Here is a 21613-nt window from a genome sequence, read left to right on the forward strand (position 1 = left end):
GTTTCTTTGGGTGATTATTTAGCCTTAAGCAGCCCCAAATACAATAATAACCATGAGGTGGGGTTCAATATCTATAAACCAGGATGGTTTGGGGGAATGAATAGCAGAAGAAAGTAAAGAAAGCCAGTGGGTTTAATCTGAATACACAAAGAGTTTTTTTGGCTATTGGTAAATAGTTTTAATAAATATTTAATTCCCTGATGGGTTTTCTCTAGTATTTCTATCACATACACTTAAAGTCGTAGGTAAATCATATTTAAATCTGTATTTTTTTCGTTATCTTCTGCAGGCCAGTTAGTTATACGTCAGCCTGAACACCTAAATTCAGCCAATCATATATCAGCGTTCATCTGTCAATCAAATTTTTTCAGTCATAGCATCTTGATTCATATGTCGCAGCTAATATACGCAACGGTTAAAATAGGAATCATTTCCTTTCCCATTGAGTTCCGTCCCAGTGTTCACGGGGATGGACGTCTGTGTCTTCAGCAGGCGTAGAGCTAACAGAACTGGCAGCGTTGCGAGGCAAGGGCTCAAACATGTACGGCTGGAAGCCTTCTACACCAAACCAAGCTTCTGCCGCCCTGGCGTCCTCTTCCACAACATCTTCATCCCCGCTTTCCTCCTCTAAATAAAAAATGGATGACAGAGGAAACTCATTCATGACCTCCGATACTAAACTCTCCTCCTCTTGCATGTTTCCTCTGTCCATAGCGTTTCTTGACAGTGTCGTTTCTAAGTCACCAATTTAGTGCTACTTGGTCCCAATGGAATTTCCCATTGGGAACCTACTAGCACTAAGTTGCTAACTGGTTAGCAAGATGCTTAGAAGAAACTGACTGCAATCAAACTTGCTTGTAAACCTTCAACTATTTGTATTCTCATAAAGATTTCTCCCTATGTGTGTATTACCAGGACTTTACTACGTTATTCTAGGAGAAATGAGGAAAAAAAACATTTCTTCCAGTTTCTTCAACTTGACGGGAAGAAACTGGTGTCCAGCGGAGGAAACTCAACCCTGCCTAAAGTTAAAATTATTGCTCAATTTATTTCTTTAAACAACCAGTTGTTAGGAGTTTAGCTAAAAAGACGATAATCCATGGAATATTTCATTGTCTTAATTAGTGTTGCTCCGATACCATTATCGGACGGGGCCCCGATACTGCCCTAAAATGGTAATATCAGTATCGGCGAGTACCAACAAATAGAGCACCGATACCATTTAGTGAGCCAAAAGTTTATTCAACTATTGTCACCCACTCCTGTTAGGCAATAAAAAGTTCTACTGGATTCACTTTGTATTAGATTTTTTCCTGCTTCACAAAGGTAGACAGCGGCTTGACAAAACCATGATGGCAATAATTTTACATTATTATGGTATCGGTATCGGCCGATACTGCACAGCCAGGTATCGGGTATCGGTATCGGCCCCAAAAAATGGCATCGGCGCAACACTAGTCTTAATGTCAATAAAGTTTTTTTCATCTACTTTGAAGAAGTGAATAAATGGTGATGAGGCATTTATTGTTGCATATTTAAATAAATGAAGGAAAGACGAGGAAGAAATAATCATAACATAAAGAAAGTCTGTATCTTTGAAGGGAGCAGGGCAAAAAATATGACTGGCAAGAATTTAATCCCAGATCAATTTAAATACTTTACGTCCTGCTTCCTTTAACTTTGCATTTTAATGGTGCTTTTAGAAAAAATTGATAAATCTTTTTCCACATTTCTTCACCCCAGAACGTTTCAATGTATGCAAATGTTGCAGCTGATCAAGGCTGCTGAATGCATGCATGTATCGATCAACACGATATCAGAACAAAACGCTGAAATCGGGTAAAGATGTCGGCCGGCCGATGTATCGTCCTTCTCTACTGAGAACGTTGTAGACTGAGCTGCTGTCTGAATGTGGCAGCAGTCGGACGTCTCTGACCTCCAGTTCCTCTGCAGACCCTCTTCCTGCTCTGACTCTGTGTTTTTCTCCCTGCTCCAGTACCTGGCTGTCGGTGTGAGGAGGCTGAACATCAGTCACCTTCTGTGGTTTCGGGACGGTGTGGCGGCGGCGCTCGGTGTTTCTCCCCAACACGTTCACATCAACAAGCTGAATGTAAGTCGCCCCCCCCCCCCTCTCTCCTCTTTTTAAGCCACTCGTTTGACTGATTTCCTGATGCAAATTTCCAGGCAAGAAACGGCATCGAGCTCTTCGTGTCCTCTGAGAGGCGGGACATCTTTGAGCTCCGCCCTGCTAAGGAGGTTGTCCAATCACTGAACCGCAGCGTTCTGCACCACCATCTGGCCGACTTCGGCATCATAGAGGTCAAACCAGAGGTAAAAAATAAAAATAAAAAAGTACTTTGAACCGTCTTTTGGGGAATGTTTAATCCGAAAATCAGCTGATTTTATAACACAGCAGAACAGGAAGTCCGGCTGATTTCTGGTTACATTTCCTCTCAGTGCTGCAGAAACATCCCAGACTCCTCGCCTTCATCTCCAAAGAAGAACGTCCTGCAGGACGAGCAGAGGGATCACGTATGGAGCAGAGACGGCCTCTACAACGTTATCCTCCTCTTCACCTTCTTCCTCATCATCATCACCTGCTTGATGGTAAACCACAGCGTTGCTCCCAGTCACTGCTGATAGTCGATGTTTATAAGGGAAAGAATCCGACTTTTACTCAGAAAACTCATCAGAGTCTCTAACTATAGGTCATTAAATATCAGCAAAAGTCCTTTTTGATGATCTCTAAATGGAATAAGGTCTCTGAATAAAGACTGACACTCAGATTTATTATTCTAACTATTTAGTGGTCCTATGTTAGTCTATTTTACATGGAAATGAGTGTTTGATTAATGAAAGTCTTAATCATCCTGGAAGCAAAATGGACCCAGACAAAAGTCATAGGTCAGAAGGATACAGGAAAGTCTATGAGAACCGATCCCACATGTTGTCCGACTACCTAAAGAAGAACTGGATCCGTTTCTTTAAAAGCTGTGACCTGAAGAATCTGCCCAACCTCCCAGCAGCCGGTTCTGTCCGGATGAAATGGAGTTACAGCCTTCTGCATCCCAATGAGATTAGGCCACAAAGCGATTTATAAATATAAACCAGAGTCATAGCTGATAACTATGACAATAATAAGGAATAAAATAAAGAAATCTTGAAATAATGTCTGTTTATCTAACATATAAAAATAGGTTTTTGAAAAAAAGTTGATTAAAAAAATTTACTAATAATAATTCGATTGAAAAAAATCCCAATCAGATTGTCTTTCTCATCAAATAATACACCTCAATAAAATACATTCAGTCTTTGTAGCTTCAGAGATCAATTTATAATAAAATCACAATAAATTCTCCATGCATTTACAGTTTTGCCCACATGAGGGCGCTGCTGCTCTCTGAGAAACCTCAGAAACTTTGAGGTTTGGGCTCCTTCCTCTAAAACCCTCAAGACTTCAGATGAACCAATGAAAAATTTAATGGTATAAGTTAAAAAAGTGTTATGCTTTGATGTATAAGCATTTAAATGAAATATCTGTGAAAAGGAGAAAAGATTATGTTGAATTTATGCTTTTGTGTGTTTGATGAATTTACAATAACCTTTTTTTCCCTGGAGGATTTAAGTTTTTTGAAAAAAAAATCTGAGGCCAAACATTAAACTTAGTTTTACCCAAAGAGTGACAATAAAGGAGGATTATTCATTCTCATGTTCTTAAAGGGAAACTTAGCCTTGATAGACTTTTTTATTTTTTATTTTATATTCAGCTTTACTTTAGTTGAATTTAGAGGAAGTAAGACTTTGATTAAAAGAATAAAAACTTTGTGTTTGTATGTTTTTAATATTCTGTTTTATCTAATAAGCTTTTCTTTGTTTGATTAGGCTGAAAAAATATTAAATGGTAAATGTATAATTAAATAATACATTATTTGATTTATATCAAATATTTATAATTGATTATTAATGTCTCAACATGGAGGAAGTTTTAAGGTTTCAAAAATCTTTTATACTTTTTTTTATCTCTGTACACATTTTTTTAAAAGAGCATTTTGTTTTTATTATTTTAAAGTGGTTTCGTAAAAAGCAGGACTTAAAGTCTTATTTTTCTAACACCTAAAGCTTTTGATGCGCTGATTCCATAGAAGAAAGAACCTTTGATTAGTTGTGTGAAGATCAATCGGCCACCGATCAAAATAGGCCGTTTATCATGAAATTGTTTCTGATTGCTGATCGATTTCTTTTTAATCTTGTGCATCTCTAATGCTACATTCAGACCGCAAGCAGCAAGAGCAGCAAAAACATGCGTGCTGCTTTATTTTTGATTATTGTACAAGTTTAGTTCTGATGCGCGGCTGCAGCATTTTTGCTGCGTGGTGGAAAAACTGGGTCTGATGTGCGTTGGATGGAGCTACCCTATCCTTTCTTTGCCTGTAACGATGGCAGCTATATTTGCTGTGATCAGCGAGTAAAAACTACTTTCAATGTTTTGAAGTAAGAAAGTCCACATGAAAACCTCATCTATGCAGTCAGTTCATCCAGATTACCATCCTGCCTTCAAATATTATTTTTCTGTGGGAGCCGCTCAGACCCCCACATACCGGCGGTGCGCTGTCACTAGGAATCCCATTCAACAGCAGCCGGTCGCCTCTTCCAGGTTTGCCTCGGCGGCTGGAAGGCGTTTTTCATGTACGTAATCCAAACTGCAGGCACCAGGATAATAAAAGTGACATTTTTTTTCCAGCAGATTTGTGCATTTTAAGTTAATTTAGGCGTTAATAAACTGTTTCAGTGGAGTGATCACAGTGATCTGTATCATCAGTAATGTGTCTGTCTCCCTGCCAGAGAAGCTTCTCTGATTGGTTGATGTGGCGAATCGAGCAGCAAAAGTTCAATTTTTCCAACTGCAGCAGGATGCGTTTGCAGCGTGTTCTGTGCGGGATGTTTTACTTCGCCTTAATTTGCATCAACCATTGACTTTGCATGTAAACTAGCTGCTCCTGCTGCCTCTGCTGCTTGCAGTCTGAGCGTAGCATTACTGGGCAGCGTGCAGAGGCGCCGTGTGCAGCTGATCTTAGAGATGCACAGCTCTGATACTCTGATTGGATATCTGCTCCGATATTGACCAGTTAGCTGGACTGGATATTGGATGAATGATTCCAATCCAGCTTTCCCATCCCACTGATATCATAAACGGCTTTACAGTTAGTGATGTAGGGACTTCCTTTTTAAGATGATCATGTCATCGTAGAGCAGCTAGTGATGATTTATATCTGTGCTAATTTATCTTTTTTTTTTTTAAATGTTTGTCAGGTATAGTTCCTTTCCAATCCAATCCACTTTATTTATATAGCACGGTTTAAATAAACACAAGGTTTCCAAAGTGCTGCACAAAAAGATAAAATAACTAAAATAAATAAAAGTAATAAAATAAAATAAAATAAAAGCACTGCCCGCACAGGATAAAAATATACATGTGTATACATAAAATCAACATGTGTATACATAAAATCAACATGTGTACATAAAATCAACACTCTACATGGTGTTAAAAGCCAAAGAAAAGAGGTGGGTTTTAAGAAGAGTTTTAAAATGAGACAGAGAGGTGGCCTGTCTAATGTGCAGCGGCAATCCATTCCAGAGTTCTGGAGCTGCAACAGAAAACGCTCGATCCCCTCTGAGCTTAAGCCTTGCTTTAGGCACTGTCAGGAGCAGCTGATCAGCTGACCTGAGAGATCGGCTGGGAGTGTAGGGATGCAGAAGCTCAGTAAAATGAATCCTAAAATGGATGGGCAGCCAGTGGAGTGAAGCTAAAACAGGTGAAATGTGCTCGTACTTGCGTGTGCCAGTTAAAAGACGTGCAGCAGCATTTTGAACAAGTTGAAGACGAGCAATTGAGGACCCAGCAATCCCCACATAAAGTGCATTACAGTAATCCAGCCGAGTGGTCACAAAGGCGTGGATTACTGTCTCAAAGTGCTGTCTCTGAAGGACTGGTTTGATCTTTGCCAGCTGCCTTAGCTGGAAAAAGCTAGATTTCATTACAGCTTTTATCTGGCTGTCAAATTTAAGGTCTGAGTCCACTTTTACCCCGAGGTTTCTTACAATTGGTTTACTGTATTGCGATAGAGAACCGAGATCAACTAGGGAGGGGGTCACAGATGTGCCACCAAAGACCATGACTTCTGTCTTTTCTTCATTAAAATTCAGAAAATTTAAAGACATCCAAGCTTTAAGGTCATGTAAACACCTTAACAGTGGTTCAACAGAGTAGCAATCAGCCTTTTTGAGGGGGACATAAATCTGGCTGTCATCAGCATAACAGTGAAAGGAAATGCCATGTTTCCTGAGAATGGAGCCAAGTGGGAGTAGATAGAGAGAAAATAAAAGAGGGCCAAGCACGGAGCCCTGTGGGACCCCACATGAGAGAGGAGCAGTGGAGGACACAGAGTCATCAAGGCTGACACAGAAAGTCCGATGTGACAGGTAGGACATGAACCATTCCAGTGCTAAGCCCCTGATGCCCACCCACTGCTCCAAACGAGCAATCAGGATTTCATGGTCCACTGTATCAAATGCTGCAGTCAAATCTAAAAGTACAAGGACAACACAGTGTCCAGAGTCAGTAGCTAAAAAGATGTCATTAAAAACTCTTAAAAGCGCTGATTCTGTGCTGTGCAATGTTTTAAAACCAGATTGGAAAATCTCAAGAACATAGTATAGTTCCTTTACTCACATGGCAAGGAATACGGTTAATTCATTCAACGGTAGAATCTGATCGGTATCGGATATCAGCCGATATATATCGGTAGTGGATTGGATTTGAAAAAAATGGCTCTGAGAGTGATGGGATGTTTGCATCTTTTTAAAGGAAAAATAATTCGGACATTAAACATGGAAAAATAAATCAACACAATTTATAATATATGACATTTAGAAACAAACTATTGATGGAATATGATGACATATAAAGGCTCACTGCAGAGAGAAAAAAGAAAAACAGATCAGGCAGCAGGTAAAGCTAATGGCCGACAGTCACCCAGATTACCATGATGGCCAGAAAAAAGAAATGAAAGAAATAATTGAATTGTTTGGGTAGATGAATAACTGCTCTTTTGGAATTTATATATCAAAACTTTTGAGGTCATTTATTTGTGAAAAAAGCTTGTCCTCTTCTTCCCTGTGTTCTGCAGTATTACTCCACTCTGTCAGAACCAAGCGATCAGAGGCAGGAAGAGCGTCTTAGTAACTTTTTGTTTAATTGGAGCCTGTATTTAACTTAAAGTTTTTTCTTTGACTTTATTTAAAACGGGCAACGTTTTGGTCTTTATTTAACTCTATTAATCATTGTTTCACTCTTCTAAATTTATTAAATGCTAGAAATGTATCGACCCATTTATTTTTCCAATCCGATACCGATCGGCCGTATCGGCCGATATCCGATACCGATCCGGTTCAACTATTGAATAAATAAACCATAAATCCTGGATTTAGCTCTGACATAAAAAAATAATACATCTACACAGATATTAATGTTCTTTATATTATTTACTAACAAATAAACAGCAAAAAGAAATAACTTCCATGTAAAGTGCTTTGGATTGGATATCATGTTTAGACATTGGATCCAGGTATCGGATCGGTACGTCTCTACTAAATGTTGTTTTGCTATCAGAAGGATTTTCATTCGTCCTTTTTACTAAATACTTCTGTGGGTTTTTAGTGTTGTGCCAATACTTTTTTGTTAGGCCCCGATACCCGGCTGTGCAGTATCAGCCGATACCATCTGTTATGGCTTTGTCAAGCTGCTGCCTACCTTTGTGAAGCAGGAGAGAGACTAATAATTTTTATTGCCTACCAGGAATGGGTGACAATAGTTGAATAAACGTTTGGATCTCAAAATGGTATCTATGCCCTATTTGTTGGTACTCGCTGATACCGATGCCACCATTTTTATGCCATATCGGGGTCCCTACCGATACTGGTATCGGTGCAACACTAGTTTTTAAGTAGTCTTGTTTAAATCAGGTGATTTTATTAATTTGATTTTGCCAGCTCACAGATCCAGTCGTTTTCGTTCTCTTTCCTTCAGGTTTTGTATCGAATGAAGCAGAAGGTTCCGGTCACTGAGAAGCATCTTAAAGCTCCGCCCCCAGACCACCACGTGAGCCTGAGGATCCCCCCTGAGCCCGCCAAGAGGTCAAAGGGCACCAAGGTGAGAGACCACTGAGCATTTGGTTCCCTCGCTGCTGGATCGTGTTTCCAGAACTTTGACCTCTGATCTCTTCCTCCAGGCTGCGACGTCAGAAAGCATGGTCCAATCTGAGCTCCCGCCAGCTGTAGCCACGCCCACTCACCAGCAGCAGCCAGTGGTCGCCTGCCGCCGCCTCGCTCCTCCTGTCACCCCTCTGCCGAGGTGAAATGACCGGAAACTTCAAAGTGCAACGTTTTTAATAACATGGGATTTTTCCTTATTTTTTTAAAGAATCAGAGATGATCACCAAGCTCTTTCCTGCTCCTTAAGCCCCAATCATCACTCTTCCTCCACCATGTTTATTAGTTAGTTTCTGCTGCCTTATGCTGGTGAAGATTCTCATTCATTGAGGTCATACTCATTCCATCCAGGAAGCTTTTTCAATTCAAAAGACATTTAGAATTTCAAAAGCTTCCTGGATGAGAAGCAAAACGTCTTCAAACTTGGAAACAAAGTAGATTGTTTTTTAACTTTTTTGGAATTTCTGCTGCCTTGTTTCTCTTTTTTTATTTCTATCTCCCAGAAACAATGGCAATCTTTATTTAATTACCAAACTCAGTATGTCATCATGGGCAAATGCGGCGTGCTCACAGGACGCGGCGTACCACAGGGTGGTTGAGGTCATCCTTGTTGTTAAACGGGGAGCTCTAAGGCCGCCCCTTTTACATAATCCTGAATACGAGCCCAGTGGGATCAGCCAGAGGTTCCCTTCATGTCTAAAACATTCGCCTCTCCTTCCCCAAACAGGCCCAACTTCAGCTCACCTCACATGTAGACCAGTATTATCCAATTTAGATGACGCTGAGCTCCAATGATCAATCAGAGACTTTAACACACACTTATTCCCGAAGCTTCTCTGGTTTTACGTCAAACATGGATGAAACCTGTGAGGCAGAAGAACATGATCCATCCTTTAGGTTGGAGACATTAGTTTCCTGTGCAGCTGAACTCTGCCCCTTTACTCAGACACCCCTGAATAAAACTCAGTCTGTATCAAACTGATTCGACTCTAAAAGCAGCCGTTCTGTTTCTGAGCTTAGAAGTTTTCTTTGGTGAACATTGGAGAAGAAGCAGCATCATGAAGGCCAAGAAGTAGAGTCCATTAAGAGGTTCTAGTTCAAATTAATCAGACCTACTAACACACTGACCTGTGTGACCTGATCTACCTAAACTTCTAGACTAAGTATCGGCTAAGAAGGTAGCTCTGGAGGAGCTGCAGAGATCCATAACTCAGCTGGAAGAATCTGCTGACAATCATCCTGATCTAAAATAATAACTGATGTTTGATCAGACAAGCTTTTTTCTTCTAATAAAGTTTTAATGCAAGTTTTACTGAAGAAAACCTTATAATGAAAATAGATTTCCCATCTCACTGCCTTCCTCAACCTCTTAGCCAAAGTGCTCTGTTTAAAAAAGCATTCCCCTCATGATGTCATAAGGGGGAAGAAGCTGTCCAGAGTGGCCCATTGGTCAAGCTAAAGCCTTCGTCTAATGTATTATTCCACGCTCCCAGGCTGTCTTTACGAACTCTGACTGGTTGTCATGGTTGCGGGTTGTGGGGGTGTGGCCTTTGGGAGGACGGGGCGTGGGAAGCCAAAATGGCTCGTCCAGAGGAGAGCTGAATGAGAAGCTTTTTGGTGAGAGGAATTGTTCTGCCTGAATGGCAAAACATGCTCTGGGGCATCATTAAGATTTTTTTTTTTTTGTAATCTATAATTATATGAGACCTTTAAGTATTTGGTAATTTTCTTTAGTTTGCAGAACAGAAGCTGAATATGCGTTTATATGGAATATGCTGTTTTTTCATATGTCAGTAAACTCATTCACTGACTGACGGACAACATTCTGTGCTTTTCTTGTAGCCCCGCCCCCGTGCCTCTAATTAACGCTGACAGCCACTCCCACCCAAGCAGCGCTCCCCCGGTGACGCCCGCTAACGATCTAAAGCCCTGCCCCTCCCCCTTCAGGATGAAACCTGCTGCAGGCCTGCAAGAAAGGTGAGAACACAGGAAGTGTTTACGGCTAATTAGGGAGTGGAAACCGACACGTTTATTCAGATTTAATCCTCCCCCAGATTTCTATTTATCTTCACATGTGACATAATTATTTAACAAAAAATAAGATTTCTAATCGACAGAAGTGGACAAACAAAGTAAAAATATTTCTAAATCCAATTTTCTTTAACATATTTTTCATCCTGAGGGTGAATGAAAACTTAAGGAGAAAAAAAGTGTTCTAAAGAAAAACCAAAAGGTTGATTCAAAGATCTACTATTCATAAAGAGGACATTCTCTGCAGCTAAATCTGGTTGAATTAGTTTTTTGTTCATGTTTTTCAATTAAATTAAATTCAGTTTGTTTCTATAGCTCCAATTCACAACACGTCATCTCAAGGCACTTTACAGTTCACCAGATCATCCAGTCAAATTGATTCAAAGTTTTCTATCGAAGGAAAACCAGTTGATTGCATCGACTCATTGACTCAAATGCAATTCCTCATTAAGCATGCTTGTAGCAACAGTGGAGAGGAAAAACTCCCTTTTTACAGGAATAAACCTCCAGCTGAACCAGGCTCAGTGTGAGCGGCCATCTCCCGAGGCCGACTGGGGTTCAAGGAGACAGAGCAGAGATACAAAAAGCAACTGTATAAGGCGGCCCCGTCCAGGAAACACAGCCAGGCAGACGAGCTCCGGGCCAACTCCCATGTCAGAGGATGAAGAGAGCACATCCAGTCGGTCACAGTCAGAGACACAGGACTGCACTAAAAAACAGGCTGATCTCCAACATCTATAAACAAAGGTGTTGATGGCAGCAGCACAGCTGATATTTCTCTCCAGGATGGAGTCACAGCCAAACAGGAACAGACCAGATGAAGCTACTAAGAGAAAAAGCAGAGAGAGCAGAATGTTAGAGATTTAACACATTTTGCTATTTCAGAGAATAGAGATAGAATGAATCAGAATAATGAAAAAGGGGTTCCTATGTCCTCCAGCAGTCTAAGCCTATAGCAGCATAACTATAGAGATAGTTCAGGATATGTAAAAAATGTTATTATTCATCCAGTAAAGTCAGCTTCATTTATCATGTTTGAATCTATTTAATAATTGACATTGTTAGAAATGATGCCGTAAATTAGCTGGATTTTTTCCCATAGTTTTTTTAAAGCAAACCCTGAATCATGCTGAGCGTGTTTAGAGTGCAGTGAACTCTGACCTTTGATTGTTAAAGCCGCCAGGTTTGGGCAACAGGGGTCACATAACGATTCTTTGCTAAGCAAAACATTTTTATGGTAATTTTGATCATATTTAGTGCTTATTTTCATAAAAAAATACAGGCTTCCTCTGTTCCAGAGGTGGGTTTTTCCCTGGCTTGGTTCTCTGATAACAAGAGCGCATGAGCAGAACGCGTCATCTCCGTCTGGCTGCACATCGCGATTCACACTCCATTCCAGTAGTTGGTGGTAATGCCCCTGCGGAAGTTGCTTGCCAACCAACACAAAACAGAAGAACAACAACTATAAACAACAATCGAAATCTTCTCCACCCAGAATAGACGATCATTTGTCTGATCCACGTTCCAAAAGCCGACTTTCTCAAGTAAATCCACGAAAGGTTGCCATCTTCGCTTGAACTTCCGCAAACACTGAAGTATAGCAATAATAATCAAGCATAACTTTCTGAATGTGACGGGCGCCGTCATTTTGATTTGCTTGATTCCCTCCTTCTTCGTCTTCCTCTTCTTGTGTTTTATGGCGGTTGGCAAACAACTTTTGGTGCATTACCGCCACCAACTGCTTGATTTCCTCCTTTAATACTGGCAGTAATACCGCAGAGCGTCACTAGGAGGCGAGGAGTCGAGGAACCGAGATAGCGTGATGTGTAAACGGTCGTCAGAACCAAGCTCGGCCTGGTTAACTGATCCGAGCTCGGACCGGTCTCGGCATGGATCGGTTTTTCAAGGGTAGTGTAAATGGGGTAAAAGATTTAGAGCTTGATTGCTGCTTTCTACCTGGATTAGCTGAAGCTGTATGCTAACTTTGAAACACTCTTCCTATCGTCCAAAAAAAAAACTGACTAAAATTTCATTTTTATTACATTGATCTGTTCTCTGCATTTATCCAGAGCTGGAGACATGGGATGTACAGCTGGGTGTCGTCTGCATCTCTATAGTAACTAGAGATGTCCCGATCCAGGTTTTTGCACTTCCGATCCGATACCGATATTGTTTTTGGACTTCCGATCCGATATCGATACTGGCCGATACAAGCCTATCCGAGCATGTATTTAAGTTTAAGTTAAAGTATTTAGCCTTAGTTGTAAGACTCATGATGAAAAGGGTTTTAGTACTCTTGATAACATCTAGCCAGCTAAATTAGGTGAGATAAAACACAATGATTGGTAACAACAAACTTACCTGTTTATTAAGAGATAAACACAAACTGGACAAAATTATGAATAGCAATCTGAAATTGCACAGTGAACAGTAAAACCGTAAACAGTTAAAGGTGCAAGTATTACTGTAAGTTTTAATAAAAATGCAAAACAGGGAAACACTGGCGCCAAATAGTGGAATGGATCGTTTCAATCGGCGAAACTGGAAAATACGGACCGGATTTTTTTTTTAAAAACTGGATCGGCAGTCTGGATCGGCATTTTACATGCTTTGCCGATCCGCATTTTTTTGCCAATATCGGCGTCCCGATCCGATATGTGGATCGGATCGGGACAAGCCTAATAGTAACTGATATTGTTCATTAAGATCTGAGTTAGTAGAAGCATGGAGATACTGAATAGGAGGGGCCCTAAGATGGAGCCTTGAGGAACACCACATGTGGATTTTTTATTTTTATTTTCTTCTGGTTTCTTATATAAACAGGGGCTGATCTGAAATCACTTTACCAGGAATGTTTGGGATGTTATAAAAGAACATGTTTAATATTAAGAACTGTTAGAATATTGATTACTTTGCATCTTAACCAGGAAACGGGCCTAAAATATTAATCCCTGAACCTGTTTCCGTTCGCCCATAGCTCTGAGCGTCTTTCTATTCCCTGTCCCTGTCACTGTCTGAACTTTGTAAACATCATTCAGTCATCTTTTTCCTTCCAGTCTTTTACAAGGTTATACACATTAGGCCATGTTTTAATCCATACATATACACAATAAAAATGTTCTACTGAGCTCAAAATTTGGAAATTTAATATAAAAATATAGAGCGACAAAATGGATGTTTCAATTTAAGAACTGATGGATATCTGACTCTAAGAGGAGAAAACGGTGTGAAGAAGATAACTTGCTTAAACATCTCCTGCTAAAAGAGGAGAAGCTGCTTCAGGAACCGCAGGGCTGCGGCTCCTCTGCCTGGTTTCTGCTTCTGTCTGACTGCCGTTCATTTTTCATCGTAGCGGTTTAACAGACAGCAGAGGAAACGCAGACGCTCGCCTCTTCAGGGGTTACTGTGAGTCAGTCACGTAGCTTCGGTTTCAGGTGTTGTTTGTTCATGGGATGGTTTTTAAAGGGAGGGGTCTCCTTGGATTTATTTCCTCCATGTTGAGTCTCATTAACCCCGACGTTCCTGAGGTCTTCCTTAAACCTCAGTTTGAAGCTGAATTCAGGGACTTTTTTACAAGCTGAGCTCAAGACTCACGTTTCTTATCTCAGGAAAACACTGGGAAATGAAGAGCGGATCTAATTAGAGCCAGAAGTCTGATTTTGTTTAGAGCAGCCATCCTTTGAATGTATGCTCTATGATGATGTTTGTTTAAATCCTCTGAAGATTTTTATGATTTAAAATTCACTGAGCGAAGCTTTGGGCACCATCACCTCAGACATCCTTCATCAGAGGCTGATCTGGTTCACAGTGAAGCTTAGTGCAGATCCCACACATCCTGGTCGGACCGTTCAGACTTCAGGGACGCGCTTCAGAGAAACAAACCAACCGTCTCTTCCCGCAGGCTGATGGGAACCATGAAACCCTCACAGCCAGGATAATCAGCTACTCTAAAACACTTAATATATGCATTATTAATAAAACAATTAGCCGCTTGCAGATGTTTACAAACCACTATTATCTATTTTATCTTGTCCTTTTTATACCTTCTATCATTTTCTACATATTCATATATTAGTTAGTTATAATTAAAGGAATGAAAAACAAAACTGTTAAAAAGTCAAATCTCCATTTCATTTTTAGACTTAAGACAGATTTTATTTGTCACTTTGTTTACACAAGTATAAAACAAAAATACATTTCGTTTGGAAACAGCTCACTGGACAATTTCATCTTTTAAAAGATTTATTTATTTATTTTTCTGCATTAAAGGTGATTCTGGCTGTTTTAGTATTTTTATCTAATAAATAAAATAGTTGCTTGAATTTTTCCTGACTTAATGTAACATTAACATTCATGTTAGTAAAGATTATAGTAAAAAAAATAAAAAAATTTTCAGATGTTTGTTAAGCAGGAGAGTTTTTAAAATCTGTAAAAATCTTTTTCAATAATTCTGTTTCTTTTGGTTAAAAAATTTTTGATAAAAAAAAAAAATTAAAGCAGAATCTTTTTTTTGGTCAATGAAGTTTTTAAATCGGTTGTATTTCTTCAAGAAATTGAAAAGGCTTCTATAGAACTACACATTCTAGAAGTTTTTTAATCCGTCATCTCGGACAGCTTCAGTTTCCTCGGCTTTAATGATCTCTTCCTCTCACATGCCATTAACAATACGAGGCGTGGTGGTTAAATCGGACGCTGGTCTTATGTAAGCCTGATTGTTTGAACACCTTGGTACGGCTGAAGGACTGTTCTTGTTGATGTTGGACTCCAGCAGAGCTTTCCTTTAACGCTCCAGCTCCATAAATGGGCGCCGGTCCAATTAGGTCCGTTAAATAACATCTGATTATGCTGAAAAAAATGTTAATCTGACAGTCGGAACCATTTCTGTTTGTCTGGAGGTTTTCTGCGCCCCTCATGGTGAAACCAGCTCCAGTCAGAAGCATCAGAAGCTGGTTCCTTCTGCTGCGTCTTTAGCAGCTCTTTAAAACAGGGCTGCAGTTCATTTCCTGCACTTTATGGGGGAGAAAAAAGAAAATATCTCCTCTGAGGAGCAACAGGTCCACCATTCTGAGGGTTGGAGGCCATTTTGTTGTGGTTACATGATTGAGGACGGGTGGGGGGTTGGGGGGGCGCACATCATGTTTCTTAAGGTAACAAAGGGAAGGAAGATTTGAGCCTCAGCAGTGAGAACAGGATGTTTTTCTGGGTGTCTGTTGTCCACTCTGGATGCCAGCCAATCAGCAATCAAACAAATTGGAAGCAACGGCATCCTGAAGGGGAAACGGGCCGACACGTAGCCCCTCTCTCACATTAAAGCAGCTTAACTGATCTTTACTTGACGGTGAGAGAAAATGCTGAGGATCAAACTCAGCCGGGTCATCGGTGAGGAAATCAGCCCCAACAGCAGCAGATCTAAAAAGAAAACTTTGGACCCCTTACTAACGTGTCCTGGCGATCGGGTGTACCGAGCCCACAAACCGTCCTGAATGAGCGAATCTACAAGAACAGATAAAACCAGAGGCGCCTCAATCTAATCATCAGATTTAAATCTTAGTGATTCTTTCATCTTCCATCTGCAAAAAGCATCAAAGTTTCATTTAAACAACCTCCTCCCTGATCTATTGATCAATTAGGTTTCCAAACATGTTTATTCATAGATTTAATAATTTCCTTTCCTTTCTTATTTACTTTTTTGGCTGCAGACACCAGCTTAAATCATTCACCTGGTTGGTGGAGATCCCAGGAATCTCCTGTCTTGGTGAAATTCCCAGATGAACAGTTTTAAGAGTAAAAGCAGCGATTTCTGCACAGCTTCTGCCAAACATTTCTGAGGACACAGTTATAAATACTCCGCTCAAGCGGTCCGTTAACATGGAGCAAAATGGACATGATCCAAATAAAAAAAGATCTTGTTGCTGATACTGAGCATCTTCTCCAAAATGTCGACATTTTCCTTCTAAGTTCTGAAGAGTTTGAACAAAAAAACTTAACCCTTCAATAAAAAGCAGGAAGGAAGAGAAAGTCTTTCCACTCCTGACAGAAACCTGTGTCCTCTCCCATCCTTCCTGTGCAGACGGGGCTCTAACGTGTCTCTGGTGCTGGACATGTCGGCCCTCGGCTCGGTGGAGCCCCTCAATGTCGCTGTGGTGACCCCCAGAGAGGCAGCCGCCAGAGAGTACCTGCTGTCAGCCGGACGGCCGCTGACAAGGCAGCAGCTCCGAGACGTCGTCAGCAACACGCACAAGCTGCATGTAGAGTTCGCTGTAAGTCCATTTAAAGGGTTAAGATTCACAGTGACCACAGTACAAAACAGGGAAGATCAGTTTGGATGCACGGTCATTCCAAAAAAGTTAAAAAACAATCCACTGTACTTTGTTTCCAAGTTTGAAGTCGTGTCGCTTCCCATCCAGGAAGCTTTTTTCAATTCAAAATGTCTGAAATAGTGTTGAATTCAAGATTTTATACAGTAGCTCAGATTTGAAAACATGCAAATTAACCCGGATGAACGGGTCCGTCCCTTGGAATGGGGGTCGTTTGGCTTCTTTTGTTAGCCTGTAATAGCCCATACCTGTCTATGTCTCTCAAAGGGATAACAGTAAAGGGAATTGTATTCAGCCAGGCCAACAATTCCCTTTAACAACACTGTTGCAGTAGCCCAACACCGTTTTGTTGGGCTACTGTATAAAGCCTCAAACTCAACGCTGTTCCTGGCATTTTGAATTGAGAAAGCTTCCTGGATGGGAAGCGCAACGTCTTCAACCTTGGAAATAAAGTCTAGAGGATTGTTTTTTAACTTTTTAACACGGATCAAGGCATTTCTTTTTTTTACAGCTTTTACAAATATGCATCATTATCCCGAGATAAACATAAAAAGAAATTACTTCCGCTTAAGCCACCTAGATTCAGATAAATATTTACTTTTATCTCTTAAACTTGGGTCCAAATAAAAGCTTTAAGTCTTGAAATATGTTTTGCAGATAAACCTGCAGTGGGCTGAGGAATATGATCCATTTTTCAGTGTTCAGTCAGCATCATGTTCTTAATCTCTACAGACATTTAGAAATCTGAAAATGGAATGAGTGAGTTGTTCAGGTTCAGGAATATTTCCAGCATGTGGGTTCAGGTTTAGTTTAGAGCCTGGAAGCTGTTCAGGCTTCAGTTTCAACATAGAGGCCTTTTCTCAATTCACAAGAGCACGATTACAGACTCTTGTCCTCGCCAAGTATGTTCTTGAGAAGAACACAGGAAAGTGTGGGAGAACGGGAGAACACAGCATAAATATGGATCAATTGGAACAGAAGTGTACTTGTGACGTCCCACATGCTCAGCTCGTCTGGCGTCGCATTTCACCTCCTGTTACTAATAGTCTCTAGATAATAATATATTTGTAATCCCTAAAGTTATCTCTGCCATTAGGTTCAGATTGGCTGCATCCAGAATTCAGTCTGACGCTGGTTTATCTATCTCATAAAGAGAATTGATCAAAAAATTAAGCAAAAGAAATCTGGAAATCCTGAAGGAGTATTGACTAAGACCAAAGATAATAAATAACTTGTAACTTCCTCTAACATTTGGACTAATTCACTAAATGCAGGAACAGATTTTTCTCACAAACTTCCCTTCAGATGCACATATTTAGCAGGAAAAGCTCAAAACAAACTTGATCCAACCTTTTTTTCCTACCCGATCATATCAGCTGTTAAGTCAAAGAAATGAGGCAGAGACTGACTCATTAAAAACCTGATCTAGATCCACCTGAACCGCTCTTCTCTTCATTAACCTAGTTGCTAACTTTCCGTGATGTCTGCCTAGCTGGAGGAGAACGTGTTTTATCACTAACTTCTGTCTTCCATTTCATCTCAGGAAATACCGATGAATTTTATTGATCCCAAGGAGCTGGATATTCCAAACCACGGCACTAAGAACAGATACAAGACCATCCTGCCCAGTAAGTAGTCTGTGTTGCTAGGAAGTAGCAACATTTCCAAAACAGCCATCATCCCTCGTTTCCTGTTGAACCAGGAAGATGTTTTATACATTCAATGTTAAAGGCCAACATTCCTAAGTACGGGGAATATTTCAGCATCCCTCCTCCTCATCAACACGCTGCTATTCTCTGAGCACAGTCTGTTCTCAGTTAGGGGCTTATTCTCATTAAGACATTGCATAACAAACAGTTTTTGTATTGTGAACTTGTGTTTTGGAAGGGAGGGGGCGGGGTTATCAAAAACAGAACTGTTCCTTCCTGCAGCCAATCAAGAGTGGGAATGTTCACCAAGAGCTGCTGTCAATCAAACGGCTTCCTTTGTTCCAGTTTCTGTTTTCTTTGCAGAGGGTTCATTGTGTTCTGCAGGAATGTGTTCGCTCTGAACTGTGAGGTGATTGAAACCTAAAACATGAGTCTAACAGCTCTGCTGATCTCAGTACAGCTGATGTTTTCGTGATTTGTCAGCTAATCGATCCCGATCTTTATCCGCGTCAGGAGCTCAGGGTCCCAAGGAGGGATTTCCCAATCAGATGCGAATCAGTGGAGGTTAAACCTTCATTAATTATGTGAAAACATGACTCTCTCTTTCTGAAAGAAAGCAAGCGGTTCCTCTAGTTTTGAATCCAGTTTTTTTTATGGCGTCCCTCAGGGCTCCATTGCAGGCCCTGACCTGTTTTTGCCATAAACGCATCTTTGGGATCCAAATTTCAACAGATTTCCCAGTAGTTTTTTTTTCTTTACATCTTCAAACCTATAAGGATGAAAAATTATTGTTCCCTGCAGCTTTGCAACAGCAAGTGATCAAGTTTTTCTGTTTAGATCCCAGGTTTCCTTATCATCTGGTCTCTGTGATTAAGAAATACATCCATTTTCCAGATCGTATCCCCTTAGATTTACCTGTTTTATCCTACAGTAGTAGCATTCAAAATTTCCCCACTTTCCTTGATGGGTCCTTGACTGTTCCCTACAATTCCTTTTTAAATATCAATCTTTCAGACCCTGGAATTCAGTGAAAGGGTGGAGTCGGGGTAAAAAAATATGTTGGGTTCATGGGGGAGTTTTTGCTGGGTGTTGCAGGGAAGTGGGCTGCCATTCTGCTGGCGTTTGAATGCTACTGTAAGCACCAAAAAGACATGAGGTTTAAGGAAATCCTTCTCTTCTTCTGTCTTAGATCCTCATTCCAGAGTTATCTTGAAGTCAAAGATCTGCAATGACCCGCTGGGCTCCTACATCAATGCTAACTACATACGGGTGGGTAACAACTTTCAGACAGCTGAATGTTCTCTTTGCTTTTAGCTGCGTTTACTGCTCGTCTCTCTGCCAGCTGTCTGCTCTTCCAGCCTCCCGCTCACAGAGCTAATGGCGCTAATCGGACCGGTGCCGTCATGTTCTGGTACGGGTAGGGAGCGATGGAGCGGTGTCATTTCCTCAAACCTTCTACAGACGAGCATGATTAATTTCCAGCTTTTTTTTTTTCACTTCCCATTAAGAGTTTATAATTGGTTTTCCACATCTGTCTGCTTTGCTCTGACTCTCTTTTCTAAATGACATTTTCTTTTTTTAAACCGTTAAAAAAGCTGCACTATTAAATATGTCTTACTTGGTTTAGAGATTTTAAGGGAGGGCAGGAAATTGCCTGGTTTTCTCTTTAAAGTATGTTTATCATTTAACCAATCAACCCTGGCTTCTTTAAAATATGTAAAACCTTTGATTTTATTTTGCCTGTGCAAAGTTTCAGTCATCCGGATCAAGGCAAACAGAACCTCGCTGTCTGTAGTGTGATCTGCTAGAATTGATGTAAACTCCTTTAATCAGTACAAGAAACTTCCTCCAATTAAGCCTGTTTTATTCTTTAATTTACAAAGAGCAAAAAAATAAGGCAGCGGTCCCCAACCACCGGGCCGCTGACTGGTCCTTTGGTCATTTGGTACCGCGCCGCACAGAAAAAAGTATATTTAAATGTATATATATAATTTATCGACGATCAGAGTCTGAGTGAAGTTTTATTTTGAAAAATATAAAAAATTGCGGTATTCTCTCCCAATTACATCAGTCGGTGCATCTGTGCCTCTTGACACATGTTAATTCAGTTCAAGATGCATCCTATCTATAACATCCTATCTTTGTGAAGCGGGATTTTCTGAGGTTACAGACTGGACTTCAGAAGCACACTTCATGTGTAATTTTCTCCGATTACGCCTAGATGGGACCGGCTTGTTTTATTTTTATGCTGTTTGTTTTTGATTTTATGCCAGTCTTATCATGTTACTGGATCGTATCCCCCCGCCCGGCCGGTCCGTGAAAATATTGTCTGTCATTTAGCGGTCCATGGTGCAAAAAAGGTTGGGGACCGCTGGGCTAAGGGATGCTTTGAGACTAGAAGAACTCTCACAGTAAACTAATTCCGCATTGCACAAGACGCAAATAGCTTTAGTGTTGTTGAGGTTTCCATTAGGAAACTTCTTATAAATACATTTTCACTAAAGCAAACCCGGCAGCTTTATAGCTGCATCCAAGTTAGCAGGTGACGTTCAACATGGTAGGCCTACACAGGTTGGAAGACCTGGAAGCAGGTTTGTTCTCGCCTGCAAATATCCATCTGCGCCAGACTCGGGCATGACTTTCTGAAGGACTGGTGTGGACGTACCCCCAATAATGGTGGGGGTACGTCCACACCAATAATTTCTTTCCCCTTTTGCCTCATGTACTGTAGCCAGAGGTAATGGAGTTGGGTGCAGCTATCTGTGTTCAGAGCGTTTCGAGTCCGTGTTTTTTTTTTCTCTATTATATTGCAAGAAGCTTGAGAAAACATTTTTTAAATGTTGTGTTCTTCTTTACAAGTTAAAACAAGCTTGGCTTCTCAGAGGACCATGACTCCTAGTTACAGGTTAAAATTTTCTTATTGTACAGACAGAACCAGACTGCAGAGCTTCTACATATCTTGAAATTTAGTTTCTGGCATCATTATATTAGTAAAGAGGTTCATAAATCTTTTAAACAGAGAGCAGAGAGAAGTAGAGAGAGCTGCAGATTTAAAGGGGAAACAGATTTACTGGGATATGCAACATGCAATATATCTCCAGGTTTAACAGAAAGTTTACAAGGTAAACATTGTATGCTATCTTTAATATGCAGCATATCTGTATTTATTCTGGATGGATGGAATTAAAATTGTACTTCTAGGGATGCATGATATATTGATTTTGGCATCAGAATCGGCTGTTGTCCTTTATTTTTCTATGTTTTTGGGCCCTATATATATAATGCAATAAAATGCATCTCTCTAACATCTTTAATTATAAATATTAGTGTAATATGGTTCTTTTG

General features: G+C 40.4%; 1 protein-coding gene across 1 annotated transcript in view; it reads left to right on the top strand.

The window, feature by feature from the left end:
- ptprr (protein tyrosine phosphatase receptor type R) overlaps nucleotides 1-21613 on the top strand; it is a 60691-nt gene that overhangs the window by 24770 nt on the left and 14308 nt on the right. Inside the window, exons 3-11 of the mRNA XM_038305213.1 lie at nucleotides 1997-2110; nucleotides 2185-2331; nucleotides 2458-2607; nucleotides 8090-8212; nucleotides 8292-8413; nucleotides 10114-10248; nucleotides 16373-16562; nucleotides 18163-18247; nucleotides 19458-19537. Coding sequence (XP_038161141.1) covers nucleotides 1997-2110; nucleotides 2185-2331; nucleotides 2458-2607; nucleotides 8090-8212; nucleotides 8292-8413; nucleotides 10114-10248; nucleotides 16373-16562; nucleotides 18163-18247; nucleotides 19458-19537 — 1146 coding nt within the window. The remainder of the gene's footprint in view (nucleotides 1-1996; nucleotides 2111-2184; nucleotides 2332-2457; nucleotides 2608-8089; nucleotides 8213-8291; nucleotides 8414-10113; nucleotides 10249-16372; nucleotides 16563-18162; nucleotides 18248-19457; nucleotides 19538-21613) is intronic.

The sequence above is a fragment of the Cyprinodon tularosa genome, unplaced genomic scaffold (assembly GCF_016077235.1).
Source record: "Cyprinodon tularosa strain WSP-4 unplaced genomic scaffold, ASM1607723v1 ctg552, whole genome shotgun sequence".
Lineage (NCBI taxonomy): Eukaryota > Metazoa > Chordata > Actinopteri > Cyprinodontiformes > Cyprinodontidae > Cyprinodon > Cyprinodon tularosa.